Source organism: Elgaria multicarinata, chromosome 1 (genome assembly GCF_023053635.1).
Source record: "Elgaria multicarinata webbii isolate HBS135686 ecotype San Diego chromosome 1, rElgMul1.1.pri, whole genome shotgun sequence".
NCBI classification, from domain to species: Eukaryota; Metazoa; Chordata; class Lepidosauria; order Squamata; family Anguidae; genus Elgaria; species Elgaria multicarinata.
In genome coordinates this window covers 18,667,087-18,684,450 of record NC_086171.1, presented here as the reverse complement: position 1 = coordinate 18,684,450, position 17,364 = coordinate 18,667,087, and the positions used below count along the sequence as shown (strand labels likewise).

At 41.5% G+C, this 17,364-nt stretch overlaps 1 protein-coding gene across 1 annotated transcript; it reads right to left on the bottom strand.

The window, feature by feature from the left end:
* Positions 1-7,174: 7,174 nt before the first annotated feature.
* NUP42 (nucleoporin 42) lies at positions 7,175-14,758 on the bottom strand. Its single transcript, XM_063119323.1, has 7 exons — positions 14,571-14,758; positions 11,668-11,869; positions 10,478-10,572; positions 9,181-9,257; positions 8,897-8,983; positions 8,115-8,199; positions 7,175-7,983 (listed from the first exon to the last, which is right to left on the bottom strand). Exons 1-7 carry the CDS (start codon positions 14,692-14,694, stop codon positions 7,424-7,426), a joined length of 1,230 nt encoding a protein of 409 aa, XP_062975393.1. The 5' UTR covers positions 14,695-14,758; the 3' UTR covers positions 7,175-7,423.
* Between the last annotated feature and the right edge of the window lie 2,606 nt (positions 14,759-17,364).

Here is a 17,364-nt window from a genome sequence, read left to right as displayed (position 1 = left end):
GATTTCCTCTTGAATATTTCTGCTATCACACAGTGCCATCTAGAGGTTACGTAGTGGCAAAGCAGCAAAGGAAACAGTCCTCATAAAGTGCTTGGATCTCAACTCTATGACAAACCCGAAAGTAGATATAGTGAATTAAGAGTCTCATGTAGAAAAGCTGTCCATGTAACTGACCTTAAAGTGCCCATTCTTGAACAAAGGACTTTCAAAGGGAATCTGCCCTCTACCACACACCAACCAGGTGTATATATATCTGGAACTCAGGATAAATTTCATGCTCTTAATGAAGCGGAATGCACTGCAGTCCACAAAAGTGTATGCCTTCCAAATATGTTGGACTACAACCAAGGAAAACTGGTGGCTCCGATGTCAGTGAAGCATTGAATCTGCTCTGGTTTCAGTCAGAACTCTAAAGGAACTATCCAAGGTACAACTGTCCTTTAGAGTTCAAACTGGTTCTGACTGAAACTCGGAGCAGATTCACTGCTTCACTGACATCGGAGTCTCCAGCCTCCGCTGACTATAATTCATGCCATCACCTAGTCAGCATAGACATCCTGTCAAGGAGATGGTGGGAGTTGTAGTCCAACACATCTGGAGGACAACAGGGTGGGGAAGGACAGCTTACACCAGAGTAAATGTGCTTGTGTTTAAGGAGCCCCAAGTCCCAGCTACCCCTCTGAAAACCAGTTTCTACACATACTTTGCTACTATGCCACTGGCTGATGTATATGGGTTATAAGTAGCTTATTTGGAACTAATAATTTATTCTAGGTCTTTGGATGGGAATGACCAAGTGTCATTGTTCATTATAGAGCACGTGTTTCAGGAAACGACTTAAACTGAAAGTGTCTTATCCAGGATTTGTAGTGCAATTGATGTAAGGAAGAATACTTCTTCCACATTCTTGTACTGTTATTGAAATACCACTTTTAAAGTTCCATTGGGAAATCTGGAGTAAATATAAAAGGGAGTTGCTCTCGAGCATCTCCCCCTTATCACCGGTAATAATGTTAAAGAATTTCCCTAGGAATTTAAAGAGTAGATTAAGCAAAGTTTTAATAGAGAAAAATAAAATGAAATTAAGGGAATGGTTAAGAGGGATGAATACAAGAGAGGAGTTGGAAGAGGTTTTAAAAGATAAAAAATTAACCTGGTTAAACTATTGGCAATTGGAACAATGGACTAAAAATTGGGTAAGGGAAAATGGAGATTGTAGAGAGTTGTCGAAGTTTGAGGAACTAATGGTCAAAAAAGAAATTGATAAGGGAGAAAGTAAAGTGATAAAAGGGTTAATGAGTGAAATATATAGAATGTTACTTGAGAAAGGGTTGATGGACAACTCAGGAAAATTGGTTTGGGAGACAGATTTGAAGGTACAAATAGGACAGCAGAGTTGGGAAGGATTATGGAGACAAAGAGTGTTAAGAAATATGTCAGTGAGAATAAAAGAGAATTATTATAAAATTATATGGAGGTGGTACCTAACCCCGGTTAGATTAAACAAGATAAACAAGCAGCACTCAGCAAATTGTTGGAGAGGTTGTGGGGGAAAAGGAACGTATTTACATATGTGGTGGGAATGCAAATATGTGCAAAAATTGTGGAAGATGGTGTTTTCGGAGATGGAAGAAATTGTTGAAATGAAGATAGAAGGAACACCAAGAGTTGCATTACTTTCACTATATGAAGACTTAAAATGTAAAAAAGAAATTAAGGAATTGATAACAAATTTGCTGACTGCAGCAAGGTTAATTGTAACTAGGAACTGGAAGATTCAAGGTGATTATTGTATTGAAGAATGGTATAAAGAAGTATGGGATATTGCTATTAATGATAAATTGACATGTAACATTAAAGTGAGAAGAGGTATAGCAAAAACGAACGATTTTGAGGAAATTTGGAAACAGTTCCTAATATTTGTGTTTTCTAAGGGAAGTGGGAAACCACCAGCAGAAGAGCTGTTAAGATTTTGGAAACAGGAATGATCCCGAAGGGAAGGGGCAGCACTTGTTGGATTATGTTGAATTATGTTGGATTATGTTATGGATAAAGTATTATATGTTAACAATTATATATTCAAGTAATCTGTTATGTATTGGAATCTTTTTGTGTGTGAATGGTATGTTAAATTGTTATGTTTGTTTGTATTTTATGTAGTAGTTCAATAAAATTAAAAAAAGAAAAGAAATCTACTTCTCATTTTAAAGAGAAGGCCAACTTAAATGATAATTTCTTTAGCATTCCTGTTGCATTTAAGCACTCACCTATGCATAGCCACCCATTAGTTTTGTGAAGGCAAGGAAATTCAAGATGCTTTTCAATTGCCTGAATTGTGCTTACAATGCAAGAAGTGTGCCTTATTTGACCCCTTTTACAACCATTTCCTGTAGGGTATTGGCAGCTATGTTTTATCTATGCACCCAAGGCTCAGCAAGAATGAGAATGGACATATGTCTGGAGCACTGGGATCATTCTGTATAATCAAAAGCAATCTAATTACCTTGAACACATGACAGACCATAGGCTGAAACCACATTTCATGTGATCTGGAAGAATAAAAGCAAAAGAGGCTCTATAGGGATGTGGCTAGCATGCTGACAGGAAAGCCTTGAGTATAGTAAGCAATAAAAGCACACACGCTATTCATTATGACATCTCTCCCGTAATACTTTTAAAGAAGTTCTTAGCAGTACAAACTGGTCAATAAATAATCTCATACTTTTGCTGCTTCCTGATGAATCCCTATGAGGATCCATCAGCTTGAGTAAGTGGAATGCTGGCTTGCATACGTAGAATAGGACATGTTGTTTATTTCTACTGCAGGGGCAACATGGAAAAGTGAGTCCTGGAGATTGGCAGGCAATTTTGTAAGGTTTCTTTGTGGGGAGAAGAGTGTGGACGGGCCCCAGCATCTGAGGTTGCATCACTGGGCATCTGGAGAACAAATTGCATTTGTAGGGTGTTTTCAGTAATTTGATTCCTTGCACTGAACATCTGTAAGCTTAGCAGAGCAATTATGGTGATCCGTCTGCTGGTCCCACTGGCCCAAACAGCACAACAAAGAATAAGCAAGGTCAGCTTAGTGGAACATCACTAAGAAAAGGGCGCAGAGACATTGTAGAACAAATCTCCAGGTAACTCCTTATTCCTTTTGAAGGGCTGGCATGTTGTTTCATTCATGCCCCCCGCCCACCTTCCTTCAGATCCCTCTAAATCCTCCTTTTCGATGAGAACTTTGAATGAGTCCCTTTCTCCCTATTTCTCAAACGTAACCAAGTTTATCTATGACAGAGGTGTCAAACCTCTTTCAGACTATGGGCTAAATTCACTTTCGGAGAAGCTATGGGGGCAGCATTCCACTAGTGGGCAGGACCCAAGGCAAAATGGCCCGGGGCCAAAATACTAGCATTTTTTTTCCTCTTAAAGCCAGTAACTAGCCTAAAGAGAGGCATTTCAATCATTTAGAATGGGGAAGAAACTGTGCAAACACTGAGATACCACCCAGCAGCAGTCGATTTGAGAGAGATAAATTGGGAACCACCTGGTGACATAGGAAATGGGCGTGGCCATCTGGGGAATCCTGGAGAACCCGACTGGGACCCTGGAGTTGGGCAGATATGGCCCCTGGGCCCAAAGTTCAACACCCTCGCTCTAAGGGTATTCCACTAAGAGGGGAGAAGGGGAATCACTTCATCAGAACCAAGCTCCATTTTTTTTCATAAGCAGTTACATTTCTCCATAAATGCTGTCCTTTGGTATCCTTTTGTGTGTGTTAATTGGCTTTTAATTAGTCTGAGATTAGGCACTTCCCCTTTGCAATGCAGGAACTCAGAAGATGCTTTTGAAAAAAGAGAGGGACAGCAATCAGGAAATAACCTGGCAACATGGCTGTTTCTCCACTCAGCACTTGGAAACACAGACTTGCGCTACTAAAATATTCCGATCTTGCTCGTCATTAGACACGGCACACCCCTGTAGAGCACATTTATAGCTTCTTAAGATAAAATAATGTGCTGTTGTTTGCCAACTCCACATAATTTTAAACACAATGTACTTTTTGTCTGAATGCATGTTTACTGAAAAGCTTTGGAAATCCCCAAGGACCAATATTGTAATTAATTAATCTCCTCTTTATCCTTTACAGATATACTTAGCTGTTGTTCTCCCTTCAACTGAAAGCACAGGGCAATTTATAAACTATGGCCATTAATTTAGATATCAATACCCTCTCTCAATGCTGATATCCAAAACGTTACAATGAATGCTTTACTATGAGCAGATGAATCTAATTGCCCCATTCTTTTCAGTCATAAGTAATTGTCAATAAAAGCAATTAGGTTCGCCTTACAGAGTGCATTCTCCCTTGTATTCCCAGGGTATGCCATCTCTCTCTAGTGCGCTATAACTTTTCAAAATACCTTTGGAACAGTAAGCGTATCATCCAAGTCTTTTTACTGCCCAGCAGAAGGATCTATAAGTCTTCCATTTCCCAGCTTAGGTACCCTGGCTAACAATCTGCCAGGTTGGAGTGTCTGTAACAGGACAGGCATGAACAATATTTGATCATTCAAGCTCAATGCATCCCGCAGAATATTGGTAAACCAGCTGTTCTCGATGTAACACAGATGGAGGTGGTCAAGCATCTGACAGGCCACAATTAGAGATCTCATTCTATTAGGAAGATCTAAGTTGTTGATAGGACTTTTAACTGATTAAATCTGCATTTATTTGCACGTGAATCAAAATAGTTCTGGGAGAGGGCAGCCACTCTTTATAGCTAGCTGGATACATGTACCACCGCGGGCACCGTCACAGAGGACGTCTTCCCTCCTGTGAAAGAGGGATGCTTCTTCTAAGAAGGCATCTTCCCCCCCTCCCAGATTTGTAAGTACATACATTAAAATGGATCGATTTAAAAGTTCCCCTGATTCATCAACTAAACATTGCCAGCCTGGCCATGATACATGCCTGCACGATTGCATTTTGTCTTTATGGGTCACAAGTTATGCACATACATCTCTTTTGCTACTTACACCTTTCAACTCTAATTTTTCCCAGTAAAAAGGCATTTTGAATCTTTCTTTCTTTCTATTCTAACCAAGCCCTCGCAAACGTCGCATTAAGTGCTCACACTCTAGTCCCAAGCTGTCTCTCTGCTTGCAATTGGATAGGTCTGGGAAGAATTTCATTCACTCTAATGTACAATCGTCTGCGGCTGCAGACACAAGTCTCCCTCAAGGTACTATCAGCTCTTAGATGTTCAGGATAGTGTCGTGCCTGATAGATTTCAAACTATTCTAACATTTGACCTACACTGGGGGAACACATCAATGACACTTATTCTATAATTTCAAAGGAAGCGAAGTTGTAATTACATGAAACCAGACTAAGACATAAGGACACGTAACCTCTTTTCAACTCTTCTTTTATCAAGCAGTTGAAAGTGTTGTATTTGCCTTTGTACAGGCGTGTGTAGAAAAAGATGCCTTTCAAATTAACTAGTTGGGTGATTATTTGCTTTTCATCTTCCACATAATATTAATGTATAGGACAGCATAAAAAAGACTTTCTTCCCCCCCCCCCCCATTATAAGGATTTGTTCATCCAATGACCCAGTTCACACAACAAAAGAACCCATGGTTAACCAACTATTGGTTGTTTGTGAGAGCGTGGGAGTGAGAAAGCTAGATCCCGTCCCCTCACCCACTTTCACTTTGCTAAACAAACCAGGAATGCCCCCATGCAAACCTGGCACTCTGGGTTACTTAAGAGTTAAACACCCCAAAATGTGAACCCAAGGTTGTTGGGTTAAAACCCTGGATTAGTTAACTCTAAACAAACCAGAGTGCTGGATTTGCACATCACAACTACAATCCAAGAATGGGGCAGTCCTGGATTGTTTACCAAAGAGAAGTGGGTAAGCGGTAGCGTATTTGCTCTGGTGCTGCAGTTATGTATGAACCAAGTTGTTGTCTCCCCCACCCGCTATATTTGGGCATTATGAACCCCTCTACAAGTAGATGGTATAAGCACTCATGTGGACACAAGAAACAGGATAGATGTGGCTGGCAACTTCCGTGGTCTTGGCAGTTCTTTCACACAAGGAACAGTCAGTGGCTGTATCTGGATGGTTTAGGATTACAAGGATGAGCCTAGCTTCCTCCTGGGCTTGTGCACTTCTCCCTCCACCACAAGGTGTTTGGGAACTTTCACTTCTGTGAGTTTAACTGCAGGTTAGTTCATTGTCTGAATCCTAAACCATGGTTAATCTTAACTATGGTTAGTGAAAACAAACCAGCTTCATAAACTGTTACTTAAAGTTGGCTTGTTTTCTCTAATCATAGTTAAGTTTAAATTTGTCTAGGTTTGGCAAGCTGGAGTTAATCAAACACAGAAGTAAGAGCTTTCAAACTGCTCCACACAGCGATACCTGAGAGAGTGGAGAGACTCATTCTTATAACACTAAATTATGATTTAATGTTACATCTGAACTAGTCATATTTGTTGTAACCGTTAGTGTTCAGACAAATGGTACATTTAACACAGGACCTTGTCTCTTATCAACAGCCAGACAGGGGCCTGAGATTCATAAGCAGGGTATAATGGTGATATTCATTTCCTGTTAGTCTTAGTAGAAGCGCACAGTCAGAAGCACATTGTCTCAAATGACCAAAGCTATATTTTGACTATAAGGAACTGATCGACCTGTTTATCTAAACCAGCCTTTCCCCAATTTGTTGGTTTCCAGATTTATTGGGCTGTAGCTCCGATCATTCCCAGGAAAAATTGATGCCACAATCCAACAAATCTGGAGGCCAACAACTTGGTGAAAGCTGATCTAAAAGCCGAGTTATTATTGCAGCACTCCAAAACCTTAGCAGATAGGGAGATGTGCTCATTAAAACCAACCTACTACACCTAGAAATAGCAGTGGACAACTTCAGTGATCCTGGAGCTGTTGAGCCCCACCCCCAGGACCAGAGACTCTAGAGGAGGGTGGTTTTGTGTGTTTCATAAATTCTGGTCTAGTTGGGCGACAGCAGGTAGAAAGGCATGACCTTGGGACAGTTAGTATACATCTTAGATTATTACCAAAAAACTACATTACCATAAGGTATGGAAGCCAAAGAACATTACATTACCATAAGATATAGAAGCCCATAGAACCAGGTTTTGCTATATTTTAAGTTTATTGCAAAGCCATCTTTTGCTATGCAATATTCACAACTTAAATGTGGATTCTGGAGCCAACAAGTCAAATAGATCAGTCATTATAAGAAATGAAGGAAACTTTTCTAAAGCAATGCTGGTGAGCCATAGGACAAACAGCCATTTCTGAAGGATTAAATTTGAAGCATATGGGATGTAATCTGGTGTTATACTGATGGGAGGAGGATTAATAAAACATTCTCAAAATACATTACATACTTAAAAGTTCCAAAGGCGGTGGTTTTAAAGGAATTTTTCCTAATGTGAATTTTTTTGCTTCGAATTGCTTCAGTTCTTCTGCAGACAACTCCGTCTTTGGTGTAAATACCTTTTCTGAAGTATTGCTTGTTGGGGTTACTGGCGATACCAAAGCAACATTACCCCCAAAGGCATTTGCTGGCTGTACAAACTGTGCATTCCCTGAATTCAAAGGAGGGGTATCAACTGCTGCTCCAAACACTGAAGCAGTTGTGGTGTTTGAAGAACTCGCAGGAATAGATTTTCCAAACCCTGAAAATCCAGAAGCTCCAAATCCGCCAGAAGCTGCAGCAGTTTTAAACGAAAAGGAACTTGCCAGTGAAGCTGGTTGGTTCCCAAAACCGACGGACTGGGAAGTCGTAGAGGAAGATGTGGCACCTTGAACACCCACAAGGCTCCCAAACGCAGGTGCGCTTCCAAACGAAGGTGCGCTTCCAGATGAGACGCTGGCAAGTTCTGACGGTGATTTAAAAGAGAAGGTTTGAGCACTGCCCTGTTTAGCCACAGGAAAAGCTGCAATTGAAGCACATGGAAAAGGAATATGTACGTTTGCAGTATTAAGATCAAAGTAACATCAGTAAACACAGGGGCAGGGTGTAAGAATTAAGCACATACACAACCTCCCGACCAAAACAAATCCTTACTTGATGCTCCAAAAGCTGGTGCCTGCTGCCCTCCAAACCCAAATGCAGGTGGTGGTTGTGTAGCGACATTCTTAAATTCAGATATCTTTAAAAAAAAAAGGAAAACAGGTTCTACATTACACAGAAAACAACAGATTCTATTGCTTTAGATCCAACCGTCTGCCAAGACAAAAACATAACCAGATGCGAACAAATATTTGATCTAAAATAATCCTATGAAATACTCCTACACAATTATTATTTAATTTTGAGGGAAGCACCAACCAGGCAAAGACAGCATTGCAAGGTGCTGCTTCAGATCGTGTAAAGTGGAAGTCCAGCCTAGGGACCTCTTGCTCCTCAAGCATCTGATTTCCAACCTGGCCAAACTCCAGACCCAACATCATGGGAAGACCCGCGGTAGGCCATCACTGCTCCGACTTCTCTTTCTTCCAGAGAGAACATGCCAGATCTCTACATTAAAAACCGTACACGCCTATGATCTGGGGTTGACACCATTTGTTCAGATCAGTGGCAGCAAAACACTTGGTGGACTGGGGAGAGAACTCTGAAGAACATCAGCCCAACAGTACTCCCTTCGCTGTCATCACCACCACCTTTCAGGGGAGCAGAACCAGGAGCCATAGGACACCATCAATAGCAGCTGCTCTTCCAAATCTCATATCATCAACATACAAATTTGATTTTATTATTGCTAACACCTATGAAAAAGTATTATGCCTGAAATTTTCAAATATGGTATATACAATAAAGAACTATTAAAGTGTCCCAATTATTCTCACCAGCGCAGTTTTGGTAGATGCATTTATGTTCTTCAACTCAAGTAATCTACTTCTCCACTGGGTTACTAGTTGCTGGATTGAACTGATCTGAAAAGAGGAGGCAGGGAAAGGATTAGGTCCTGCCAATCCAACAAAGGATGAATACAATTCCTGAGGAACTATGATGCAAATGTATTGGCACATTCAGAAACTGAAGAACTTCACTACCGCTCCATGATTCAAATATATCCTTTGGAAAAATCCAAACCTTAGCCGTTTACAATAAGCAATATAAGGAGACTTACATAATTTTGTGCATCATTGTTTGCTCTGCAGTTATAATATTCCAGACGTAGCTCTTCTGGCAAAAAGTCCGGAAAACCTGCAGCAAGAGGAACAATCAAAATACTGAAAGAGAAAGAATATTTCTCCTATCCCAAACTATGGAAACATAGTAAATGCACCCCCCTACAGGTCACAGGTATTTTGCTGAGAGTCAGTCAGTCAATCACTGGCCAATTGAATTCATTCTGCAAAGCAGGAAAGCATTTGCTTGGCGTTCTTTCAAAAGAAGGATGTGTTATTTCAAAACATGGTATGCAATTTGTTTTCAGATCAGTGCTATTTTCCTTTCAGAGCTCCAAGCCAACTTGTCAATTCATCATTTGTGCATTCAGGGCCAAACTAGATGTTATCTCAATAAATGCACCATCTCAATTCCACATCTGCCAAGGTTACAGGGAATGCACAGCGGGGGAACTTATGACAAGTGATTCTTAGCTAAGGCCATATGGCCTTTCAGGAGGTGATCTACACACCTTGGAAAACATTCAGAACTTTAAGTGGCATTCAAAATCCCTCCTTCCCTCTTGCCACCCTTAGAGAGTTGTTGTATACTGTTCACTCCACCCTGAGGATAAAATCAAGATTCCGCCCCCAGGTCCTTAAAAGAAGTGACACATAACAAAGAGGAGTCAAAGAGCAGTGCCCCTCCAATGCCTCTCAATCATGTCTCCCTCCCCAGACCCCCAACTGGGCTCTTTTTCAGAGCCTGGCTGGCGGATGGAGGAGAGAGAGAGAGATTAAATACTCTCCAGAAGTAGGGGCAGTTGCAGAGGAGAGTCAGGAGGTGGAAAAACGGTTAAGCACCCTTCTGGCAGATTTTAATCCTTCTTCACTTCAATCAAGCATGGAAACCCTTTGTTTCTCACATGTCAACTATAATTGGTAGCCCTCATAGTTGTAATGACAGCATACAGCACATAACAAAGGGCTAAGTCACCAGAAGTAGGCCAAATCACTGAGAAGTGCTTATCAAGCTGTGCAAAGCATGTAACTGAAAAAGAAGTGAGATCCTGGTCTCATAAGTACATGCATCTAGATTTAGTTGCCCGCAGAGATATATGGGAATAAATGGGAATTTTAGAAGCAGAGTCCACACCAAAGCCTTAGTTAAAAAGAGAAAGAAAGTCAGAGTGCCTTGCATATGTTTGTATAAGAACATTTCTCATCCACTGAGGTCCAATGCCAGTATTCAAGTGAGAGATCAACCTAAGCAATTAGGGACAAGAAAGACAATTCCAACACTAGGGATGACTCTACCTGAAATATTAGGCTTTTCTTTCATTGGTGAATAGGTGGAGAACATCCATTGTCCTGAAGATTCCCAAATCTCCATGTCTTTCTTTATTATTTCACTGGACAAATGATATCAGAAAGTCATATGCCGAATTGAACTGGATACATCAAGCAAAAGCCTATCTAAAACTAAATTCAAATTTTATTTATAATACAGAGGCAAATTAAAGTCTACAGAAAGCAATAAGGAGCAACAGTAAGTTTTATAAGAGGCTTACAACAGTACTTTGTTTCTAAAATACAACAACAACAACAACAACAACAACAACAACAACAATAATAATTTATTTCTTACCCGCCTCTCCCTTTGGATCGAGGCGGGGAACAACATTAGTACAGGAATCAACACATCTTAAAAATTCTTGATTTTACATTGATCTGGGTAGGCTTGCCGGACAAGGCTACTCTTTAAAGCTGCCTTAAAATCACAGAGAGAGTTAATTTTATGAATCTCTTCCGGCAGGCCATTCCATAATCCAGGGGCGACAGAAGAAAAAGTCCTCTGGGAAACTGATGTCAGCCTAGTCTTGGCTGACTGAAGTAAGTTCTCCCCAGAGGACCTGAGTGTGCGGGGCAGACTATATGGGAGAAGGCGATCCCGCAGGTAACCTGGACCCAAACCATTTAGGGCTTTAAAGGTAATGACCAACACTTTGTACTTTGTCTGGAAACTAATTGGCAGCCAGTGGAGTGATTTTAATGTTGAGGTAATATGTTCACCCCCAGATGTACTGGTGACCAACCTGGCTGCCATATTTTGAACTAGTTTAAGTTTTTGAACTAGGTACAACGGTAGCCCTATGTACAGCGCATTGCAGAAGTCAAGCCTTGAGGTTACCAGCGTCTGCACTACTATCTTTAGGTCTTCCAAGTCTAGGAAGGGGCACAGCTGGAACCAAACTAACAGAGCAATCCTAAAGCTAACCAAAAGCTGGCAGAGCAGCTGTTGGATATAGTATAACTGCTGCTCCACTGGAGCTCCACAAATGGAACAGCACTTCTGCCCAAGAGGCTCCCCCAGTATCACTGACTTCAAATGCATATAAGCAAATTGGGTACAAGATTGCAGCAACAGGGTTAGGAATGATTATTTAAGAATTGGGCAATCAAATTAATTCATTTAAAGTGTATAAAGATTAAAGACTACAACTTACAGAAGCTTCTCTTCCTCGTCTTTAATGCCATTATTACCAACATTTTCATTGGAGTCTAATGCACCAAACCTGTTCTGAGTAAAACCCAAGGATCCGGGATCTCTGTTGTCATGCCAATGAGAAGATTTAGAAAAACTGGATGTATGGACAACATTACTGTATCTTTGATTATGTCCACTCCATGTTCCTCTTCTACTGGAGCCTTCAATTGAACGACAACATAATGTGTTAATTATGTGTACATTTACCATCTATGAAGTAAAATAAATGGAGATCCGAGAGATGCTCTTCCTCTTCAGTATTTTTTTTAATGGAAATTACTGTCAGAGACAGACTTGTGAAAGGCCAAATGACATGACTTTGATCCGGAACTAAATAAAATACAAGGAATGACTCTCTGAATATAATCCTAAGCATCCTTAGTTGTGACAACGTCCCACTGAAATTACTAGGGCTTACTTCCAATACACATGCATAGGATCATGCTGCAACTTCATTTTAAATAATACTAGAAAATATTCTGAAGGAATGAGTAACATAGCATATTGCTCTGAAAACTGCTTCATTTTTCACTTGGAAAGAGGGTTGGGGTGTCTAATGCTCAGTGGTAGAGCATCTCTCGGATCTTCAATGAAGGATCAGGTAATAGGTGATGTGATCAGGTAGAAGGAGATGCCAAAGAGAGAGTGGACGAAGGACCACAGTAAAGCACATACTACACATGCCTAGAGCCTTATGTAGAGATCCCTGTCAACTCCAGTTAAATTGATCATGTAGCAGGTGACGGGGAAGACCTCTGTCTGAGACCTGGAGTTGCCAGGCAGAATAGACAACACTGGGCCAGATGGACAAATACGCTGACCTAGTTCAAGGTAGCATCCCATGTTCCTCAGCTTTACTGTTTACCAGCACAATCCTCCTGCCCCTGTGATCTGTAAGTCTGCAATCCTTACACTAGGAGTAAGCCCCAATGAACTCAATGGGGCCTACTTCTAGGATTGTGCTATAAATGGGAAAACATACATCTATAGAATCCAAGGACAATAATTAAGTTTTTTATGTCAAAAGTGCATTTCTGCAAAACTCATTTTCCATTAACACCCTCTTCCCCACGAATCTTATACCCCAAAACACTAGTGATTCTTTCACCACTGTATGAAGCCATCACCAATTTTTGTTCAGCATTTGTAATCTTCTGCATCAGGTTTTAGCATAAGCAGAGCATTATATATCATAATGCCGATTATTTCAACTTGCTCTTGTTTTATCTTGTAAGCTGCCCAGAGAACGTCTGTCATAGGGAAGCCTATAAAGAGTATGTATAAATACCTACATATTCATTTACTTCTTACAAAATGGGTTGGATTCAAACTTAGCCATGCTTAGAATAGATCCACTAAAATCAATGGACTTAAGTTAATTATGAAGAGTTAAGACTGCTTCATTGGTTCCAACGGGTCTACTCCAAGTATGACTAAATCATGGTTCCAACTTACTGTTGGATCCTGACTAAAGGAGGGTGCTGGTGAAATATAAGCAAGCATTGGTGCATAAAGGCTGCCGCAGCATCCTTTCTTATTATTTTTTAAGTCCACTTTATAGGCAGGGGAAGGGAGAAAAAAAAGTCCTACAACTCCCAGCATGCTGCAGTAAGGATTTCCCTCCCTGTCTAACTATGTACAAGATTGCAACCCAAATTAGCAACAATTACCATCACCCCTTCCGACCCTTGGGATTATAGAAGCAGTTGCTAACATACATAAGGTCAACTAGAAAGTGGAGAAGAGAAATGTTTGTTGTGCAATTCACAACTGTAATAATGCACATGGCTGTGTAAAGGTGCCCCCCTCCCACCGCCCCAGTAAAGGCCATTAAGACCTCTTAAGATGCGTCTTTAGAGACCAGCTCATGGGGGCAGCATAACTGGGAAGGAAACCATGTCCATTTCCTTCCTTCTCTTATTCGTAAATGCAGAGGAAGGACTGGGAAGGAGAGGCCAATGGAAACAGGAGGTGCATCTAAGGCTGGACCTTGGGGCCAAAGTAGGGTGACCATATGAAAAGAAGGACTGGGCTCCTGTATCTTTAACAGTTGCATTGAAAAGGAAATTTCAGCAGGTGTCATTTGTATATATGGGGAACCTGGTGAAATTTCCTCTTCATCACAATAGTTAAAGCTGCAGGTGCTCTGCCCTCTTTTGAATTTGGTCACTCTAGGGTAGCTCCTGCACTTTAACTGTTTATTTATTTATTGTTTATTTATTACATTTTTATACCGCCCAATAGCCAAAGCTCTCTGGGCAGTTCACAAAAATTAAAACCACAATAAAACAACCAACAGGTTAAAAGCACAAATACAAAACACAGTATAAAAAGCACAACCAGGATAACTGTTGTGATGAAGAGGGAATTTCACCAGGTTCTCCATATATACAAACGACACCTGCTGAAATTCCCTTTTCAATACAACTGTTAAAGATACAGGAGCCCTGTCCTCCTTTTCATATGGTCACCCTAGGCCAAAGTTCAGAGCCCCACCGTCCAGCTCCCCGCCCCAATCCACATCCAGAAAGCAGCAAGTGACGAGGGCAGCAAAAGCAAAGTCACTTTTACTCCCGTGGTCACGTTGGTGCTATGACTGAAGAGGGTTTAAAAGGCAAAACTACCCCTGCCCTGCGGGTTTTAAATCAGGCTTGGCAAATCGTGCTGCTGATGCTGTTGTCCTGACATTTCAGGAAGAAGAGAAACGTGAGTGGGGTTCTTCACAACTGAAGTAATACAGAGAGATACCCCCCACCCTCACCACCACCCATAAGACCATTAGGGCAGGGACGAAGATGACCTAGTTGCACCGTGGAGAACGACAAAAGAGGAAACCCCTCCCCTTCCCCAAATCCTCCTCACCTGAGTTCTGAGGAAAGGTCTGGTTGGGTCTCCCAGAGCGCGGATGCTCGTTCCAGCATCTCTCACCGAAGCGGCAGTTGCCTTGTAAGAAGTAGGAGCAGATGCCGCCAGCATGACGAGCCATAGCAGCGGCCACCCCGTCCCCAAGAGCTTCCTAGCTCAGCTCGCACTGACGCGTCTCCGTCACCATGGTTTGAATGCAACCGAAAAACTACGGCCCACACACAACGCGGCTTTTGCGCGCCAGTTTTAAGGCACATGTTGATGACGCGTGGACAGCCCTAGCTGGCGGAAGTTAAGCCGGAAAGGTGTTGGCCGGAAAAGGCAAAGGCCAACCTCCGCTCTTAAGCTGTCTTGTTTCTCTTAGGAGACTTCCGGTTCCTGATTGCAGTTAGCACAACTCCTTTATGTGCGGGGCAAGAGCGTTAGAAATACACGGTAAACGATGTTGCTATAAAAACACACCACCATTAAAATGAAACAGGCGGGCTTAGCAGCACATTTTTGTTACAGTGCTTTGAAAGCATCGTGACATATCCACTCCCAAAATAGAGGGAAAGCTCCTATATAGTATTAAGAAATTGCGTCGAAGGGCTCCTGTGCTTTTAAAGGGTGTGTGATAGGCAGGAATTCAGCATCCTCCTATTGCGCTGAAAACCCCAACAGCGAACCCTTTAGCGCTATCGAAAAACGGGGCGACTAAGGCCAGATCTATACCAAGGAGGATATTGCACTATGAAAGCAGTAGATAGATGACGGAGCCACACAACTGCTTGATAGCAGTATTGAAGTGCACTGACAACTGTTGGGGCCCATTGACACAGACCATCTACCGCTTTCATACTGCTATATCCTGCTTGGTGTAGAGCTGGCCTTTGTGGGCAGGAAAGTAAAAAGGCCCAATCTCCTCCGGAACCTATATGCTACTTCCAGCTACGGGAAACAGCAGGTCTCTTGACCACAAGTTGTTGGGAAAACATAACGGGATAGGGATATTGCCACACTTTATACTTGTGGGCTTCCCAGGAGCATTTAATTCGCCACAGTAGTCCAGCACTCTTTGGTTAAGACACAGCTTGTATCCACCGAGTTTTCCTCGCTCAGAGGGTCCAAACGATATTTTGGTGTCTTAGGGTGGAATCCTATACATATTTAGACAGAAATAAGTCCCTATTGTAAGACTTTTCCCTGCCCAAATATGCATAGGATAGCTCAATAAATGTGTAAACAACACACCTGTAATTGGAGCCTTCATTTACCTGTCTGCACCTCTGCTCCTAATTCTGAACTCACCAGATTAATTTAGATGGCTGTTTCTCAAACCATGCTTTCAGACATCGATAAAGGTATGAAATAGCATGGATCAGCATTCATGGAAGAGGCTTTATAGTCCTGAACCTGCCATAGAGCCTCATAAACAATATCTTGAAGTTTGAATGTGTTTAACTTGGGTAGGCATGCCCATTCTGGTGCATGAATTGAATTCTATAGCTGCCATTTTCTAAGATATCCATTAACATGAATTAATGCATGTAGAAGGCTCATTTTGGTGACAAGATAGGATGGCTGATGCATACAGAAAATTGAACACATTTTGCTGAACTGCCACCAACCTTCATCACAGCACATTTCCAAACAACATTCATTGCTATCAAAACATGGGTACGCTGTGGGTACATTTGGCAATTTGAAACATTTTCCTGGGCAGCACCACAAAATGGGTGCACTGCAGATGAAAGCATTGACCTGCCATCTTAATTTCCTAAGAATGTCTGAGCCCCACATGTGTCCCAGATACATTTATAGGTAATGAAGATGGGTACAGCTAGGGTTCCTCACTTTCCTTTGAAGCAATTCCAGCTGCTAGAAAGAAGTTTGGTTATTTAAAAACAATATAAATAAAAGGTATTGTGTGTGTATGGGGGAGGTATAGGTCACCTTAATAGGCACCAAGAAAGGTGTCAGAGGGCATACTTGGTTCCCCTGGGTGTTACGCTGCCTACCCCTGTATCGAAGAGTCACTCCCTCTGAGATCCTGATTAAACAATACTGAGTCCACTGGATTACAACTGGGAAGAAATGCATATACTTTGCAACCACCAAAGTGCCTTATACCTTTACCAGAAAAATGTATCACCATGTCCAGGTGTAAAACATCTCAAACAAGAATTTGCAAATTCAAGTGTGAAAAGCTGATAGCACAACCATCATCAATGTTATTAAGCATTTATTTACTTCACGTTATTCCATCCTTTTCCCAAGGAACTCAGGGTGATGTACATGGGGCCCCCTCCACTTATCCTCACAATAATCCTGTTGAGGTGAGTTAGTCTAAGTGACTGGCTGAAGTGCCCCTTGGCAAGCTTCAAAGGAGAGTAGGAATATGAAACCACACCTTCCTGCTCTTAGTCTGCTATTCTATCTACTAGGCCATATGGGTGGTAAATATGACTAGTAATAGTTCTTCTACCCATCTTGACTAAAAAAACCAACCTAAATTTTGCTACCAAAATGAACATTCTACATCCATTCTTTCATGGGCTATTGCATATTCCCATTTGTGTGTCATCCATCTTGGAAAATGGCAGCTATAGAATTCACCCATCAGAATGAGAATGTCTACTCATGTTAACTGTGTTCTTACATGGGTCTGAAACACATACAAACCTCCAAGATTCTCTGCACATTTATATTTGGGTGGGGGTGGGTGGGCCTAAGGCAAGTCCTGGACTATTTATGCAATGTACATTGAAAACAAATTTATTCAGTTGTAGGAGGGAGGGCTTCTGGCTCT

Coding starts and splice junctions, on each gene's coding strand:
- NUP42 (XM_063119323.1), bottom strand. CDS start 14,694: ATGGCTCGTCATGCTGGCGGCATCTGCTCCTACTTCTTACAAGGCAAC. Junction 11,870..14,570: donor GACCTTTCCTCAGAACTCAG/GTGAGGAGGATT, acceptor GTTCAATTGAAG/GCTCCAGTAGAAGAGGAACA. Junction 10,573..11,667: donor GACGAGGAAGAGAAGCTTCT/GTAAGTTGTAGT, acceptor TCATTTGTCCAG/TGAAATAATAAAGAAAGACA.